Here is a 19,237-nt window from a genome sequence, read left to right on the forward strand (position 1 = left end):
ATTGCGATGGCGATGCAAAAACCGATATATTAATTAGAAACCACACACAAATAGTTCTTGAAACTGTCATATATGTGTTGTTTTGGAAGGCAGTGAAAAACAACCGACGGTATTTTGTCAAACTGTTTTGAAGATTTGGTTGGTAGCAAAGTCGGTCCACAGTCCACTTTCACCCAACAAGATGTTTATAATATTTGAGAAATGTACCTTGGATTTAATGCCTAACAGGTAAAACGAACAAGAGACAGTGTGCACCTGGAGAAGGCTCACACATAAAGCACACGCATTGATTCCTCCTCAAACTGAAATGTAGAACCCTGTCAGTGGTATTAATCTTCCCACTTCTAGTGTTTACTTTAAATCTCTACTGCAAATTGTCAGAAAAAATCTTCCAAAAATATATAGAAAACGGCCTATTAATGTCACAAAATGTCCATCACATTATTAGACACATCTCCTGCACTAAGCTGCCAGTAATTCACTTTACCCAATGCCATGACCTCTCAGGTAATCCTACCATGCTGCTACATCCTGTAATATAATTTCTATTTTACATTTTATAAACGTTGCTGCAATCCTACCAAAACCTTTCAAGACTATGTACAAATATATTTAATTAAAGGAAATCCCAATCTTCTGCTTTGTAATCCTTGAAATGCAATATGTGAGCTTCTGTTTTGTTTTGTAAATGATGTGAAATATGCAAATAAACAACACAGGAGCTGGCTCAGAGCTGCGAGCATATGTACAGCATCAGGTTACACAGTACAGGGTTTAATTACACCCCTGGCGGGGCTGGGCAAAACCAAACTTGTCTCTGTACATGCTGCCAGATGTCTAGTTCACATGACAATAATTGTGATCCCCTTCACACACACACACACATGCACGCGTCATTGGCTTCAGTATTAATGTGAGCTGGACCTCTTGACATGGCTTGATTCATGTGGGGATGAGACACAGATACTGAATAGTTGATGAGCTGGGAGAAAAAGAAAAGAAGTGGAGGGATGGGGAGGGGTGGGGGCAGAAATAGAGAGAGGCAGACAGAGAGGGAGGGAGGAGTAAAGGAGTGAGCAAAAAGGCGGGTATCCAGTCGCCTTGCTCCACACAGCTTCAATAAGCCCTGAGGTTGGGAGCATTGATGGAAAATTACCTTGTGACCTAGAGGGGAGGTCAGGACTGGTATAATCAGAGTCCGCTTGTTCCGAGAAGCAGCAGCAGAGGGAGGATGGCCTGCGCGTTCGGCTGATCGGAGGGGACCAAAGACTGGGCATGGAGAAACTAAAAGGTCCCGCCACGGGATCCACCACAGCCACCTGTGGATGGAGAGCCATGCTTCTCCCACAGCTGAACAGGCAGTCCCTGTACGTGTACGGCAGCGAGATGGCCGTGGAGCAGGAGTGCGTCCGGCAGCTGCAGAGCGGAGTCTTTGTCATCCACCCGTTCAGCCTCATGAGGTATTTAATATACTTGATAGATTCAGGCCAGTCCTGTGCGTAGACACCACCTCCACATTTATTCTCACTGTTACTTTAAAAGTTATGTACTTCCTGCAAGTTTCTGGAAGTGATTCTTTGCTATATTCGAGTTGAAAAGCTAATTAGTTAAGCTAGTTAATTGATAAATAAAAAAATAGATAGAGTTGCTGTTTTTTCTTTCTCTGCGGGTAAACTGAACGTTTTTAGATTTTGGAGTGTTTAGGGAAAACAAGCATTTTGATGACATCAAGTTGAATGGCATTTTTTAATATTTTCTGACTTTTTATAGACAAAACCATTAATCAAGAAAGTATTCATCACTTTAGTCAAAAATGAAAATAATCATTAGTTGCAGCCCCACTCCATATTACTTGCATGTCACATTATTAATTAGCAATAAGCATTAGTAAAAAATGCAAAAATTGAAAATGATAATAATTAGTGTTGCACTCTTGTAAATGTGAAAACAAAAATTGAAAAATAGATGTAGTATAAAATGGTATTAAATGTAGATTAAGAACACATTAAATCACAACAATTAACCTAAAAGAGCAACTAATAATTGATAATCAGTAAAGGTGAGTGCTATGAAAGATTTTCACTCATAAAGTTCTAGTTTTGTGAAATGAATTTAAGATGATACCGGAGGATTAGAAGGACAAAACCAGGTGGATCAAATGACTTCTGTAAGGATCTGGCGTTGAATTATCCATGCAGTATTGTTATTATTAGTTTGTAAGGTGATCAGATGGAGGGAAAACAGAGAGGGAATGAAACAATTAGGGATCAGATCAGAGTTATTTGAACCTGGCAATTGAACCCTGGCTGCCAAGGTATGTGCAGTTACAGTATCAGAATATTTAGTGTGCATAAATGAGCTTGCCTTACCGGCTGCTCCATGACTGTCTAATGAGCCCTTCTAGCAAATGAACTGAGACTTTCTGCTACAATCCTACATGGAAAACAAGATCTAAGGCTCACTCAAAGGTCACACATTTGTTTTCTGATCTTTTCCTGTAGGAGTTACTACATCATGTGTATGATGGCCATCACATTCCTGAACCTAATAGGGATTCCCATGGAGATTGCGTTTCTGGACGGACACAGTGGGCTGGCATGGGAAGGATTTAACGTGTTTTCGGACACTCTGTTCCTGATAGATGTGGCCCTAAATTTCCGAATGGGCATCATAGCAGAGGACGGAGAGGTAAGAGTTGATGTACTCTATTTTCAGGCACAATCTGGGAGACCATAATCCCTGTGCAGACAAGCACATACAATCCATCTCTGCCCCATCTCTAATCTACTCAATACACGAAAGGCTAGATTAACACACACACACACACACACACACACACACACACCACGCCCCTCATCCTTGGGACAGAAATTGGCACCTGCTGTTTGGTTTTATAACAGGGATCATGATGTATTGACATATAACATTTCCAATTAAGTATTATGCAGACTATATCCTGTTTGTTTTCATCTGCTGATACTTTGTGACCTCTGTCCTTCCAATAACAAATGGCACATCTGTGGTGTTTTTTTCCTGTCTGTGGTGTTTACTCTGGACCACACAAGCATTTGGATATGCCAGATTTATTCGTCGTTTTCTGCCTGTTTGGAATATTCATGTTTTTGCCTGCAGCATCTGTAGCAACAGTTCAATGATGTTCTGAAGTTAAATGGATAGTTTGGATTTTGCGGTTGAATTAGGTACATATCCCCCTACTCAGTGTATTATCTACAGTAGATGGCAGCCGGTACACCCCTAGTTTAGAGAAGCAGGCAGGAGTACCAAAACGGGAGCTAAGCAATGTACTGCTGTGGACGGGTCAGCAGCTAAACATATTTTAGTCACCAGAAAACTTCAAAGTCAAACAATAACACTAACTAACTAACTGATTGAGGCAGCAGTAGACCATCACCCCCGTGTTGTATGAGTTAAAGTTGTTTTTGTCAAAGGAGTTTGGTGGCTTTGAAAAGAGCATAGGGAACCGCATCAGTTCCCTGATGTGAAGCGCTGTCTGACGGAAAGGTAAATCAGTGAAAATACCCCTAATATATCATGCACTTAAACTGATATTGATTTTTTTGGGGGGCGGGCCTTTTTTCAGGTGACTAAAATCCATTTTGCTGTACAGTATATTGATTAGCTTCGGTGTCAGTAGTCCTGCCCGTTTCTCTATACTGGGGGCGTGACGGCTGCCATCTACTGTAGAAAATACACTGCCAATAGATAGATAAGTACCTCATACCAAATCGCTTAAAAAAAACTAAACTATCCCTTTAATGTTGCTTTTCTTTGAGCAAACTGCTAATCTCATCCAATACCACTGTCTCCCCTAATTTCTGGACAAACGCCCTAAATATTATTTCGGTTCAAGTGTTAAATTATACATCTGATTGAGTCACGCGCTGCACAGCATCTTCATCTATCTGTTCAATCTGCTGCTCTGTTCTCTTTCACAGGAAGCTATTCTGGATATCAAGCGGATCCGAGTCAGTTACCTGAGGACATGGTTCATACCGGACGTTATAGCTGCTTTCCCAATCGGCTACATACTGCTGTTTGCGGTAATAATGAACAGACAGAAAACTGCTGCAGTGTTTGTCAGTTCACAAAATAACTATGCACTTAGTTTCATATGATGTGTTCGTGGTTTAAAATGAGAAACTTATGTAACACTTGGAGCAGTAAGAAGAAGTTTTACAGACAATAACTACAGTACTGAGGAAAAGGCAATAAAATAAAAATGATTTGGAAAAGGTAAATTCAATGATAATAGATTAGGTTAGATTGAACTTTATTGTTGTTGCACAAAATACAAAAGGGAATGTTTAGCATCTAACCAGAAGTGCAAATTCAGTCTGGAGTAATGTAATAATGTAATAAATAGAATAAACAGTAAGGGGTGGTCAAGAATATGCATGTGTCCGGGATGGCTCAGTTGCTAGAGCAGGCGCACATATGTAGAGGCAGCGGCCGCATGCTCGACTCCGACCTTGCGGCCTTTTGTTGCATGTCATTCCCCTTCTCTCTTCTCTTTCATGTCTTCATCTCTTCTGTGAAAATAAAGGCCCAAAAGTGCCCCAAAAAAGAATCTTTAAAAAAAGAAGCACATGTTAAGCTATTACCTTATGAAACATGTTAACAGTGTTATATTAAGTAATAATACAAATTGTAAATTAGATTAAAGATAAATAGAAAAGAGATTAAACAAGAAAAATATCACTGATAATTGGATGTCTTTATTTTATTATCCCAGGACTTACAATACCAGAACAACGACAACCCATCTAAGACCAACAAGATGATGAGAATACTGATGTTCGTGCGGATACTCAGCTTGATCCGGCTGGCTCGAGTGTCCAGACTCGTCAGGTTCTTCAACGAAGTGGAGAAAGTAAGTTCAAACGCCAGACAAAGTCCTCAAAGCTCAGCTTTAAAATTCAATCAATCTTTCCACTAACTGCTGATACCTTACCAGACCTGGCATCCAATGACAAATCTGACTTTAAACTTTTACGTCATTTGTAAAACAAGAGCTGACTCTACGGCCGACGATATATTGGTCCAATTCTTTTGAGTTGACCTTTTTTTTTAATTGCACGTGCCCAGACATTGGACTCAAAAATAAAGGAATACGACACCTCAAACTGACCTTGTTGATGGTGATCTCATAATGAAACACAATACATCTTGGAATGAATCTTGATGTTGCATAATGTATGTTGTCTGGAATTAATGCGTAACTCCACGCCTTTAATTGACTACTAGCTGGTAAAATAAATGGTTTTGGTGTATTCTTTCAGTGTAGTGTTGGAAACCCTCTCGGTTTGTAAAAAAATATTTTGTATTCACAATGATTGAATAATTTCACACAGATAAATCTGTTTACTTCATTGCTCCCTGCAAGTTGAGTCCCCCCCACCCATACACATGCTCAGGACCTGTTCATGCACAAATGGAGAGATGTCAGAGTAAATGGGCTGCCAGTACTGGACCAGTGCCCTGAGTGGTTTGGGGGGTACTGTGCCCAAAAATAGCCTTCCCTGAATTGAAATCAAACCCAGACCACGGTGGTGAAACCTGGTACATTAAGATTGACTCGGCATTGCTGTAATGTAGAAAACCTTTTGTTTTAGGGTCTATTGCTTAAACATCCAGATGTTGTGAAATTAAGAAACACACCTTGGGCTTCACCCAATCTTGCATCGATGTCCTTTAGTGTCATGCTTCCCTTGCTGATAAGGCTGCTTAAATCAGTGAAGTTCTCCAAAAAACTGGCTTTGAAGGTGTTGTATTAATGGACTTCACCACAATTTTAAAGGTGTTGATGTTTGTGACTTTTTTGCTTGCCATATATGTTAAGCATTTTTGCAGGGCAAGAAACAAGAATAGCCGGATGGATAGGCAGGTTTTCTTTATTTGGACCAAAAAAACTAAGCAGCAACAGAAAAGTTGTGTCTTGTCCTCTTTATTTTAAACTATCCAACCAATAAAACATGTCCTGTTCTGTAGACATGGTCCTTATTTATTTATTCATGTTGTACCAGTCCAATATGAGAGTCAGTTGAAATAAACCTTGTGTTGTATTTGTTATGAATATATTTTGATGCGTTTTCCCATACATTTTGTAATTTTACCTATGGTTAAAAATATCCAAATTAATATTGATATCGCAATATTCATAATAAATATCGTAATATCACATTTTGTCAATGTTGTGCAACCCTACTAAAAATATACTGTATCACCATGTCTTTTAACATTGTTACATTGTTTTTTTTGTTTTTTTTATTCATGGTGGGCCTTGGATTTTAAATAAATCATGAGTTTCTGTAACTTGTGAGAAAACATATTAATTTGCCTAAACACGGGAGATATTTTGATGTTGTTGATGCACCAGATTATATACAGTTCAGGCTTCGGAGAGGACATGGCTGATCCTGGATCAGGCTTGAACCCAGTATGCTGCTGTAAGATGACTCACATCTCAGCCAACAAGCGGGACGTCCCACAGTGTGTTTTGATGTGCTTACCAAATGCCTTAAAGTCACATGTTTTCGTGTCATGTCTTCCTGACAGGTGTCTAATGCAAACTTGGAGGTGGTCCGCCTCTTCTTCCGCATCTTATCTCTGTTCATGATGATTTTCCTGCTCTGTCACTGGAACGGCTGCATCCAGTATTTTGTCCCCATGCTGGAGGAGTTTCCCACCGACTGCTGGGTCCGGAAAGAAAACCTGATGGTGAAACTAAATTCACAACACTACAGTGTGAATGATGATGGTTGTTGACAATGGTGGAATATAACTAGCTACATGTACTCCAGTGCTTTATTTATGTACAAATGTGAGATATTTACTCCACTACATCTCAGCTTTAGGTACTTTTCAGATGACTTTTCAGTTTTTCCTCCCCTTCCTGTCCAGTGAAAACAAAGTATCTATAAATCTGGTGATTTTGAATGTTTGTTATGAACTGAAGAATGAAATGTTCCTATATGTCTTGATAAAATTCTACACGTTAAGCTATATAACATCTTTAAAACGCCTCTTGGATCAGCTGAAAAATGCATCGTCACAAAGCTGACAAAAAGGCTGTTTTATTGACACCATGAAATCTTTTTAGAAATATGTGATTCTCACAGGACAGCAACGCTACAAAAATGATGATCTCATAGAATATGATGCATTGCTGTAGATTAAATTACCCAACAGTATATCAAGGAATTAAAATAAGCACAATGCTAAACATCTACAGTAGTAAAGTGCAGCATACGCATTAATGCAACAAGAATATTAATTCAGAAAACATCAGATAAACCAGAAACATTTCACTTCACAATGACTTTTACTTTTCAAATGTTGCTGGTAATACTTACAAACTTCTACTTAAGTAAGGTTTTAAAAGCAGGACTTTGATTTGTTGTGGAGTAGTTTCACAGTGTGGTTTTTGTACTTATACTTAAGTAAGGGATCTGAATACTTCTGCCACCATTGGTTGTTGATGAGGAGTTGTGTATGACGTGTTGGGAATTATTCATCAGCTATTTTACTACATAACTAATTTCTAAAATTGTTCTCGGGCATATATGACAAAACATATTTTTGTGGTACTTTAAATATCCATACCATATGCTGTAGTTTAAATCCATGTGTTTGTTGTTGTTTTGAAGCTCCAGATCTAAATAAAGTCTCACTTATTAGGAAATATTTTCTTCCAGAACGCCACAGTGATCGTGAAGTACTCCTGGGGAGTTTTCCGGGCTCTCTCCCAGATGATCGCTCTCTCTTATGGCTCCATGGACGCACCAACAAGTGAGAATTATTGATTTTCTTTATCGGGCACTAAAAAAAGTATAAGTATCACATTCTCTCTCAGATATAAATACCAACCATTTCCCAGTAAACAAGCTGAGTGATGGTGTCTTGTTCTCTAGATTACGTTGAAATGTGGATCGTCATGGTCAGCATGGTGTCCGGCTGTCTGATGTACACTGTCCTCGTGGCCAACGCTACAACCATGATCGCCAACATCGACCCAGCAGCCAAGGAGTACAAGAGCAAGGTAAGAAAATACATCCCAGTAGTAGACAAGTCACTGTACTCAGTGAAACAGAAATAAGTAATAATGGGAATTATATTAGCATATTTTAGTTGCTTTTAAACTAATCTAGGGAGAGAAAAAGGGAATTTAGATAACACAAAGGTCTGATGTCATTAACTCCTTAAGCTTGCCTGCAGCCACCAAGGTGTACATTTATTTAGTTGAGTATCAGACATTTTATACCTTTGGGATTGTTTTGGCCCATCTTCTATCACAGTGCAAATCAAAATCTAAAATATTAATGACTTCTAGGTGTTGAGGCGTAGCATATATATAAGTCAATTATTTGGTTAGATTATTCTGTACATTTGGAAAACAATGAAAGACCTAGATATAGAATATAGAATATGGGGCAGCGGACTTGGCTTGGGAACCGGAGGGTCGCGTTCAAAGTCGCCGTACGGACGAAGTACAGACAGTGGAGGTGCCCTGGAGCAATGCACCAAACTATCCACTGCACGGGGAGCCTTTAATGGGCACTCCCCTCAGTCTGACATATCTCTATTAATGCATGTATAGGTCCTGTTTGTGCATGTGTGTGTATTTCTGGCCTGTGTGAAATATGTAATATAACAGCAGAGTGTAAAAATGTCATTTCCTCCCTGGGGATCAAGGAAGTATCTCAAAAATTCTAGCAAATGTGGCTTGAGTGGATCTGAGCATTGTAATGCTGTCTCATGTATAAATGTGATGGGGAAAAGAAAGTGGATCCTGAACACTGTGACCTCCTACAGATGAGCCGTTTGGAGCATTACATGGGCTTTATGAAGCTCCCACCAGAGCTGCAGCTCCGTATCACCAACTACTACCAGGCTCGCTACGGAGGCAAGTGGTTTCAGGAGAAGGACGTCATGCACACAGTGTCCTCAGCGCTCAAAGAGGTACAGCTGAGGTTCATCTCTTGGAACTTAATGCTAAGTTGTTGTTCTTTTGCGTCTTTGTTCATCTTATTTATTTTTTATAATAATCATATATTTCTTACCAACATATTTTATTTTCCAGCAAATCCTGATGGTGATGTGCAGCCGCCTTCTAAGAAAAGTGCCAATGTTTCAGACCAGAGACGAAAACTTTATCAACGCCGTCCTCCTCAAACTGGACTACGAGGTTTTTCTGGAGGGAGACGCAATCGTGCGACAGAACGTCCCAGGCGACCGCATGTTCTTCATCGACCACGGCCAGGTTGTCATGGAGACAGATTCCTACGAGAGGGAACTGTGTGACGGAGACTTTTTTGGAGGTGAGTTGGATTTACTGATGCATGTATCACTGAGAATTGATTTCCAAACAGCAATAGTCAGGAAACTTGAAGTGGGAGAGAAGAAAGAAGTTAAATACAACATAGCAGAATATTTTTTTAAACGTGTTAAGCCCGGTTAGCTTGAAAGCAGATTGGAAGCAGATAGAAAAACATTGAAAATCCAGTTTTTAGCTTATAGAAGTGACTTAACTTTAAGACCAGACACTACAGACAAAAATGTTGTTGTTTTTATGCACTTTTGTGAGATTGTGGGCTGTTTTGATTCCATGACATGTCTATAACAAATACACTTTAGGTGTTTATTTTACTCGTATTACAGTTACATTTTCATCGATTTGTGGCTTTTTGCATCGGTAGATTTTAAAGGCCATTTTCTCAACAAAAAAAAATGATCTCAGACTCTGAGCCTGATTTATGTAACTTTTTATTCCTAAAAACTGTTGAGTGTCTCTTGTCAGTATTCTTCTAATTTTTGGCTATTAAAACCTGGTTTTATCCAATCAGGAGAGACTTTGTTGCAGATATGCAAAGATTTCTGTACATAAGAATAATATGACATGTACAGAGTCTTTGGGGATAAGACTCCATCGTTAAAAATAATTTAAAAGGGGGGAGAAGTTCAACATATTTCCCCACTGATGGAGACTAGACACTGGTGATGGTGGAGAAGGGACTCAGGTTGCCGTGATTGACAATGACCAGAGGTAGAAGGGGAGGAGGAGGGTTGCACATTTGCCTGAAAAGACAGCTGATAGCAAGAGAGAAGACATTTAAAGCAGGATGTCATGCTTTGGTTGGATTATGAATTTTGTGTCCAATTTTGGTTGGTTTACTGAAAACTGAATGCCTCTTAACAGCTGAATAGTTTTAGGAAGAGATAGTGATTAAAGATAGTGGTGATTTTTGAGCTTTTTCTGCTTTCAATCCCATCTCATGGTCTTCTTCAGCAGATGGTGTTTACTCAGTTTTTAATTTGTTCTTTTCACTATTATGTGTGTTTAGGGTTTTAAAATGATTTATCATACTGGAGTGTATTTACCTCTTTATTGAGCTATGAAAAAAATACTTTTAAAAGTTTAGTGAGTTCACTCAAATAACAAATAACATCTCGTAGTAGTTTTTGTTCTTTCTCCAGATTTGGAAATATCCCCCTCTTTTTTCTGCCTCCCCCACAATACAATGGAGCTTCATTTGTTGAGATTAAAGCATTAAAAAAACACTTTTTTTAACTGAGCAGCAACATCTAATTCCAGAAAAAGTGTCTCTATAATTCACAGAAGTTTTCATTGCTCTGACTATCTTCTGTAGAAAACGGTTCCAATTAAAGCTCAATTAAAATCAGTAATCCGAGTTGCAAAAACTGTTTTGTTGAAACAACTGTATGTCAAGAGAGGTGTCAACAAGGGTTATCTTTTGCTGGGCTGCTGGATTAGAGAGCATTATATGCTGCTGTCTCTCTTAAGGAAATCATACTAAACTCCATTTATAAATCTGTCACTTTTCGTCTCAATCTGGATAATCCTCAGACCTCACTGTGAGCATTTTTCACTGAAACTGCTTTCGACAACAGAAACAGTCTTTATGAAAACAGCTGACAGCTTATTCTACGGATTAACCAAAGTAACAGTGATAATGCTTCTAGGAAAAGATGTTGCTGTCGTCATTTTTTGGTAGCGGGACAGAAATGTCAAACCTGGACAAATAAAACCCACCACCATCGTCATGGCTAGATAGCACTAGAGTTAGGTGATTTAAAGTCACGCAGTTTAATTATGTATGAGTGTTTTTTATTTAAGCAACTGCCATATGGACATTTAGTATCTTAATTGGTTCAAATGAAATGCATTTTTGTTTTAGTATAAAATGGAAGTAACTGATCAATTGATTTAGATTTTTTTGGGCAGATTTTATGTGATTTTGAAGTTTCCAACTGGCTTTTCATTGCTCAGCATTCATTGCTTTTTCATATACACACAACAACCATTTGCAGGTTTATTTGTATAGTTAAGCAATAAGCATTCTTTTAAAAAACATCACTGTCAAACCAAAAGTGAATAAATCTATCTTTTCCAATTGTAGGGACGGAGGGGAGGCTTTAAGTGGGAACTGGTCCTAATCTTTTTGGTAGCAAACAGCAGCAGCGTTTAGAGTTAAGCAGGCTTCCCGACACAACTCAGCTAAGTCTGGTTATTTAATTTAGGATTAATCGTCAGACCTCATCTGCGTCATTAGGGTTCACTCGTTCATTAACCACGCTCTTGTGGTTCCCTCTGTGTGTACAACAGAGACATGTGTGCTGACCAAAGGCAAACATCTGGCCACAGTGAAGGCGCAGACCGACTGCCAGTGCTTCTCTCTTTCCTGGGACGACTTTCAGGAGGTGCTGGAGGGCTTCCCAGATGTCAAGAAGGACTTACAAAAAGTGGTTCAGCTCAACTCTGATGGTGCACTTGTGTAAGACCAAAAACTAGAAATTTTCAATTTTACTGTATGAAAAGGACAGGGAATATGGATATTTCCAGGACATTTAATGTGATTATGTGATGGACAGTACGACTGTTGCTGATTCCTCATGTGGACACCAGTTGGACACTTATTCACGGATGAGATGGACAATTTTAGAGCATATTATTCTGACAGGTAATTATACAGTCTCCGGATCTGTCAGTTATCAGCAATAATCAAAGACCACAACAGTAAAAAACGGGTCAAACGCTTGATCTCTGCTTCCTTGTTGATGCTGCTATTTAGCATTGATGTTTGGAAAGTCAATGCATACCTTAATGAAAAAAAAAAAGAAAGATCTGTCTTAAAGGAGAATTCTGGTTTCCTACAACTTGGGCTTTACTTTTGTAGTTTTGGCCATTATTCCTATAAATAAAAACAAAAGACTGGAAAGAAACACATGCAAACCCCTCATGTTAGCTAAACTTCTTGACCATTCATCACAGTTCTTAGCATAGTTTTCTTGTGTCATGATGGATTATTACCAGTGTTCCAGATGCAATCACCTTTAAATTCACCTTATTCAGAAAATCTGGTAAAACATGTAAACTTATTGTCTGATTGTCTGACTTCTTGTGTTTCTTCCCCCGTTCAGACTCTGCTGCAACACAAATAACATGATGTTTTAGCAGACATAATGTTTACCAAGTTCACCAGCTCAGTGTAGCATTTTAGCATGCTTAATAACACTAAACACAAAGTACAACTGAGGCTGTTGGAAATTTTCATCAGAGTTTATGACAAAGGAAAAGTTTGACCTCATAATGGCACTAGATAAAAAGTAAGCGGAATACTAAAGTCATTAGGAGTCATTGTCTGGGGAACATGAATGTCTGTGCAAAAGATCATGCAATTCTTCCAATATTTGTTGAGACATTTCGGTCTGCTCTAAAGTTGTGGACCGACTGTCCTAAGGATGGCTGACATGAGACCCAAGTTGCAATATAAACTGGAATTTTGCTTTATAGGAAAGTAAACAAAAAACTCATGTATGTAATTTATTTGGAAATTATATTACACAAGACATGTCAATGCCACTGTGAAAGCAACAAAAATAAAACAGATGCTTTAAATATGATTAAGAAACATCTGTGTGGAAACAGCGGTGTTTCATCCAAACACACACACTGTGCCCGAGGCCAGCCGGTGTTTGTACCAATAGAGGTAGTAGGAGGCTGGTGGGAAGTTGCACTTCATCTCCATCCTGCCCGGCACCACGTGGACAGACACACCAGATCCCAGCCCCTCCTGCAGCTTCCTCAGCATGCGTGAGGCCAGGTAGCGCCGCGCTCTGCCTGGGTCTTCCTCGATGGAAGCGTACACCTCAGGTGGCGGGTTGGGGATCTTCCACTCCAGGTCCACGATAAGCTGGTGGATACGGCTCTTGTCCAACGAAGTGGGCGTGTCACGATAGCACGCCACCACGTGGGGGATTGGTGCTTCAGATGCCACAGAAATGAAATTGTCGGGCTGCTGTTGTGGCAGCACACCTTCCTTTTCTTCTTTTTCTTCATGTGTCTCCTCGTCCTTCTCAACCTTCTCGTCCTTCTCGTCCTTCTCATCCTCCATGGTTCCCACGGCAGGGTGGAGCATCACCGCCCAGCGCAGCCAATCATAGTTCTTCTCCAGGGTCTTTAGAATGCTCCCCGCTGCCTCTTCCGGGGGTGCACGGTTCTGCACGGCCTCTTGGAGTTGCAGCCGTATATCCCCCTCAGCCTGCTGCAAAAAGTAGCCTAAGCAGCGGCCTCCGGTGTTTTTCATCTTCCTGTAGAGGGCAGCCATCCGGTCAGACCAGGTCTTCATCAGCAGAGCCTGGTCTCTGCCTGTCAGAGAAGCCTGTGTAAAGAGGCACAGGAGACCGGTGCCCAGGACAAAGTTTATCTGTTGAGAGAATAGAAAGAAAGAAGAAAGCGTGAGCCTTCAAATAGTGGTCAAAACTAGAGTAAAAATTAAAGCTGGGATTCACAACTTTTCTTTTGGCCAACAGAATTGATTTTGAGTATCAGAAATCCCTTGATGAGACTTTTTGTCCAAGTAGTCCCAGGATTTAAGAGCTTCAGGAACTATAAGGCCTGTTAGCACATTGCTATTTGCACTTCAACAAAACCTGAAGATCCACAGAAATAGTGCAAAACACATTTGTTTTAAGCGTCATTTTTGCATTTAACAAAATTTCAATTGACATTTCCTTTGTACAGTACAAAGTAGCGACGATTAGCTTACCACGCTGAAACAAAAAGCTAATAAAGTAGGTTTCATTTATCATGTTCTTTCAACCTGTTGACACCAGAAACAACCTATGGATGGATGCAGGACAAATATAGTTCCTGAAAAAAGTTTTTACGGCCAAATGCAATCATATGCAAACTACATTTGTTTATTTTTACAGACCAAGCTGATAACACATCAAGGGGATGACAGCAGTAAAACATCTACCAATAGTGAGTCCAGCTCACAGCTCCTTAGCGAAAAGTTATGATTTGGGGTTTTCTTCCTGTGGGCAGAGAAATGGCTGAACCCAACACTAAAACAATTTTGACAAATCTTTTGCATCTTCCTATGTTATTTTTAACAGAGGTAGTTAATGTCAGAATCATGTCTAGCACAGGTTTGTTGTTGTTTATGACAGTGTATTGTTTTTAGCAGGACACCAAGCCATCTGAGATTTTTGTCGCCTACGCTGGACTTGAAAATGTGTTTCCACATCTTCTCGTTACAGCAGGACCGAGGCTGGTTATTACTCTCTTGGCTCGTTCTATTAAACTGAAATGAACACTTGGCCCTGTGGGACTGACCAAAATAAACCACCCCTGTCGCAAACTCTTTGTAAAGAGAGCTATGTAAGGTTATTTAAGGCCAATGCACAAAATCACTGCCTGCAGAACATTTTAGTTGCGTTCAAAAAATTTCAGATATGCACAATCATTTTTGTTTTTGTTTATTTATCATATTGTAATGTGGCTTTGGTCTGATTTACAAAGATGTGTTATTGTGCCAGCAGGAGGGGAAAACCCAGCATAACACATACACTTATCATCCACGACATGTTTACACATGATAAGTTCTTAAAAGTTAAAGAAACATAGCTGCAGTTCCTTTGGTTAACAAGGTCAGCTTCTCCGGTCTGGACTCGAGTTACAGCGGTGACTTTGACAACTAATTAGTCCGACATGTTGCACACACAGTTAAACCCACTGTAGATTTCTCGGCTCATTACACAGAAGAAAAGTTAGGGTGGTTATTATCTTAGTATCTATTGGATAATTTCACTGTGATAGCCTGACTGCACAGTGAGGTAGCACCGGGCTTCACTCACAGCATTTATGTTAAGTCCTTGAAAGGAGTAGAACGCAAACAAATCACTCGTTCAGCAGCAATTTCAAGCAGAAATTGCTTCAGCATTAAGGCTAATCCACTGAGGCTGGCTCCCCCGTACCCTAAAGCCCTTTAATAAGTGGACTCTGGACTTGAGTTTGTAGGATGAAAACTGTGTCTGACTTCACAGCAGGGACAACAGCAGGCGTGTTGAATGACTTTGCAAGAATGATGACTTCCCTGGAAACGATCGTGCCTATAAAGTGTAATATATGCTGGTCAAACCTAGGTCATGCCTACAATATGTTTGAAAAATATAATTACTTTTACATAACGAGCAAGTCTGTGACTGCTGCACGGTCTATTAAGGTCCATTTATTCGCACAGTGGGCAGTCATTTTGTGTGTCTTGCTCCAGGGCATTAGGACAGATGGACATTTGGTTTCTTTCTTTTTTTAAGGGGGGGGGGGGGGTTATGTAAGAAACAGGAGACAACGCTCTATTTGACCATATGTGAAAAAATAAATAAAAAGGGAAATTTGAGCACTGACCCTTGCTTTTGTGGGTTTTAAACGTTTGACATTCTAGTCACAATTAAGTAACGTGTTCTCACACAGTATACAGTACTCAGACTTTGAAATTGCTGTTTTAATTTGAGGTTTAAAGCCTGAGCAACTCAGCCCGAGCAGCTCCTTTTTGTGGATTGTTTCCAAACCAGCAGTGCAAGCAAAAGGGAATTTGCCAACTCAGCTCACAAGAAAGACAACAGAAGGTCACAGCTCTGCTGAATTAAATATTCAGTTTATTTTCATACCGAGAAGATAGATGCTTCACTCCCCCACAGGACCACAATGTTTTGCTTTCAATTTTATATTTTTGGTCTGAAAACTGAATATTTAATATTGTAAGCTGTGCTCCTTAATGCTTTTCTTTTACTGTATAAACTTTCGTCCTTGGGGAAATGATAATGTTCGATATTTGATGAAATGTGGTCTAAAGTATCTTCTTAATTCTTGGATTGGATGTAATTAAGAATATTAATTAATGACAGATCAGTTGCACTCCAGTTCCAGTTTAAAAAGAAATTTGTCCGAATGTCCTTTTCCCTCCCTGTGTGTGTGTGTGTGTGTGTGTGTGTGTGTGTGTGTGTGTGTGTGTGTGTGTGTGTGTGTCTGTGTGTCTGTGTGTGTGTGTGTGTGTGTGTCTGTGTGTGTGTTAGATTGCTGCATCACCTCCGGCTTCCTGCTGCTCTAGTCAAGCTGGAGTGCGTGCGGATGTATAATGACTTGTAAAATAGAGAAAATGAAACTTTAATGACCCCCTGTAGGGGGATGAGTTGAACACAGAGACCCCCCTCCCCTTCACCTTCACCGACCTTGACACAGAACTCCCTCAGCTCCCAGCGTTTGGGCTTGCGACTCAGTATGAGCTCTTCCAGCAGCGTGGGCTGGTCGGTCAGCGCCGACACTCCCATCAGACGGTTGTATAGAGCTGTCAGCTGCCTCTCCAGTCGGTAGTCCTGCACGTACTGCAGAAACACCTCCGTCTCCTTCTTGGTGAAGTCTGACTGGGCCCTCACCTGAAACGAGCAGGGGTGAGACCGTGCTGAGGGGCAGGGGTGGGTTTTCAAAGCTTTTAAATGGCAGGACCAGAGTCTATGAAGACACATTTTTAGGATAAGTAAAAATGTGTTAAAACTCCAATTTAAATCTATATGTCATGGCAATAGTAAACTGTACAATAATAGTTAACCTCTATTATTTATTCAGTGTAATAAATGAATGCCAAATCCAGAACTTGAAATATTACAAACAAATAACTGCTGTTTGTAACCCCTAGATTACAGCCATGGACACCCGTCCCCTGCTACATAGGAGCAAGGCAACCAGACTGAAAGACACAAAACGACTACAGATAACACAGGTTTTGTTGTCTCTTTGAAGTCAGTTTGTATCTCTGTGGTAGTTGCGTTATCTCTTAAGTTATTTGTTTTCTTCTAACTTTTTGTCTCTCTGCGGTACTTTTGTGTTTCTTTGTCTTTCTCTTTCTAGTTGTGTTGTGACTCCTTGTCATTGTTTTGCATCTCCTTGTAGTCATTTGAGGTTGTTTTTTTATCTTGTTCTACAACTTGTTTCGTGTCTCTTTGTGGTTGTTTTGAATCTTATTTTGAGACATTTCAATCAAGCAGCTGAATTATAACTAATTTCACGTTTTACTCATGCTAACACCTCACCATTTTTCTACTGCTTAAATTTTACTCTCAGATTATATTACATTGAGAGTATGAAAACATGATTGTGTTGCTTATAGGTTTGACTCATTGAGCTCAGTTCACTTTGTCCAGCTAAACTGACCCGGGAAGATTTTTTTTGTTTTTAATTCAAATGCTTCGTGAAACAGATGGCTGCTATTCTGAGCATATTTAAGGTATTTTTACATTTTGTAACATTTTTAAATAATTAAAGAGGAAACTAAAAAGCCTAAGTCTGTTAATACTATCTGGTGGAACTAACCAGATGTTCAATTATACATCTGGTCACATATCTGCATTTACATAATAGGCTCAGCATGATGAGTCCAGGCACAGTCACACATCCGTTTAGCGAAATTGGCAGCACGCTTGTTACTCTTCAAAGTCAGCTCCACCTTAGGAGCCCCTGATCCTGTTTATAAAACTGCCAGTTCAATTTAAATTAGCTGTACATATGTGGGAAGGACTGCAGCTAACAATTATTTTCAATGTCAATTATTTATTATCAGAAAATGGGGAAAAATGTTTCCCAAAGCCCAAAATGACGTTCTCAAATGTCTTGTTCTGTCCAAAACTCTTAAAGATATCCAGTTTACTGTTACAGAGGAGAGAATAAACTAGTAGCTATTCACATTTAAGAAGCTGGAATCAGAGAATGTCTACTTTAGTGTCTTTAATGTTTGTTTTTTTTAATAGTTGATAACTAATCAATTCATTTATATAGGTGCAGTATGTTCTCCTCTTAGCTACCCATCAATCAGCCAGCAGCAGGTCACAGGACAATGATCAGCTTTAGTTTTGTTAAAGTGTGACTGTTGAACAGCTACTCCAACCGTAACCTTTACAATAAAACGCTGAGAGGCAGACACACCCTGATCTTCCCTAAATAAGCTGATATTAAACCACCCCTCCAAAATGAAAGTAGTTGCCTATACTAAGTTTAACTGCATGTATGAGATCCCAGGAGCGTTTCCTTACCGCTGTGCCCAGCTGGTAGTACACCACTGCCAGGTCGTCCTCCAGCCGGTGGACCTCCTGGTCGTCCAGCAGGCCGTGTCCCGATGCTCCCAGTTCCTGATCGATGTGGTCCAGGTTCTTCTTGGCCCCCTCACTCTCCTCTGCTGTGGCGCTGTCGCCCAGATAGGAGCAGATGCCCTGAACCAGGACCCTAAGCACCACACATACACAATTTAAACAGACAGGGTTTTGGATTAGAAATAGAAATGTGTTTGGAAGATATATTGTTTTGTTGCACATGTTCAAAGTGAAACTCACCTCACAGTCTGCATGTAGCCCACTGGCTCCAAAACCTTCCCAAACATCGCCATGGCTCCACAGCTGTTTTCTGACAAATGGAGAAAGTGAACAGTTAACTCCACTTCCCCAGTAGCCGCTGTAAAATATTTTTGATTATTAAGGAATGTTTGAATTTGTTGTAAATCTATATTCAATGCTCTGATCACCCATTTACCAGACCCACCTTGAAACCTGTTGAGACCTTTTTTGCAACTCACCGCGGTTGTTCCGTTTGCACGTTTGTACTGACCTTCACAGTTTGTCCAATATTTATACACTCTCCTGAACAACCAGTTAATCTGATAAGAATTCTCGACCGACAGCTCTCTCTGCACTTGAGAGCGGAATGTAGGAGTGAGTTTACAGCCAGCTTTACTCTTCCAAATGTTCACACTACCATGTTATCAGCAGTGATTTAAGACAAGGCCCTTATGATCAGTCTTACTGTACAAATGTAACTGTGTTACATTTTGACACAATATTTATATTAGCTGTACAGGTAATTTTTGAT

The 19,237-nt window shown here is 39.9% G+C and overlaps 2 protein-coding genes across 2 annotated transcripts; one reads left to right on the plus strand and one right to left on the minus strand.

The window, feature by feature from the left end:
- Positions 1 to 1,071: 1,071 nt before the first annotated feature.
- hcn5 (hyperpolarization activated cyclic nucleotide-gated potassium channel 5) lies at positions 1,072 to 12,950 on the plus strand. Its single transcript, XM_034885369.1, has 10 exons — positions 1,072 to 1,460; positions 2,502 to 2,688; positions 3,957 to 4,061; positions 4,754 to 4,891; positions 6,577 to 6,738; positions 7,716 to 7,809; positions 7,932 to 8,059; positions 8,833 to 8,979; positions 9,101 to 9,338; positions 11,645 to 12,950. The coding sequence occupies exons 1-10, from the start codon at positions 1,276 to 1,278 to the stop codon at positions 11,815 to 11,817; spliced, it is 1,557 nt and encodes a 518-aa protein (XP_034741260.1). The 5' UTR covers positions 1,072 to 1,275; the 3' UTR covers positions 11,818 to 12,950.
- LOC117952814 lies at positions 11,841 to 18,801 on the minus strand. The gene is made up of 4 exons (XM_034885370.1): positions 18,706 to 18,801; positions 18,409 to 18,598; positions 16,555 to 16,758; positions 11,841 to 13,745 (listed from the first exon to the last, which is right to left on the minus strand). Exons 1-4 carry the CDS (start codon positions 18,756 to 18,758, stop codon positions 12,975 to 12,977), a joined length of 1,218 nt encoding a protein of 405 aa, XP_034741261.1. The 5' UTR covers positions 18,759 to 18,801; the 3' UTR covers positions 11,841 to 12,974.
- Positions 18,802 to 19,237: the final 436 nt, after the last annotated feature.

The sequence above is a fragment of the Etheostoma cragini genome, chromosome 11 (assembly GCF_013103735.1).
Source record: "Etheostoma cragini isolate CJK2018 chromosome 11, CSU_Ecrag_1.0, whole genome shotgun sequence".
Lineage (NCBI taxonomy): Eukaryota > Metazoa > Chordata > Actinopteri > Perciformes > Percidae > Etheostoma > Etheostoma cragini.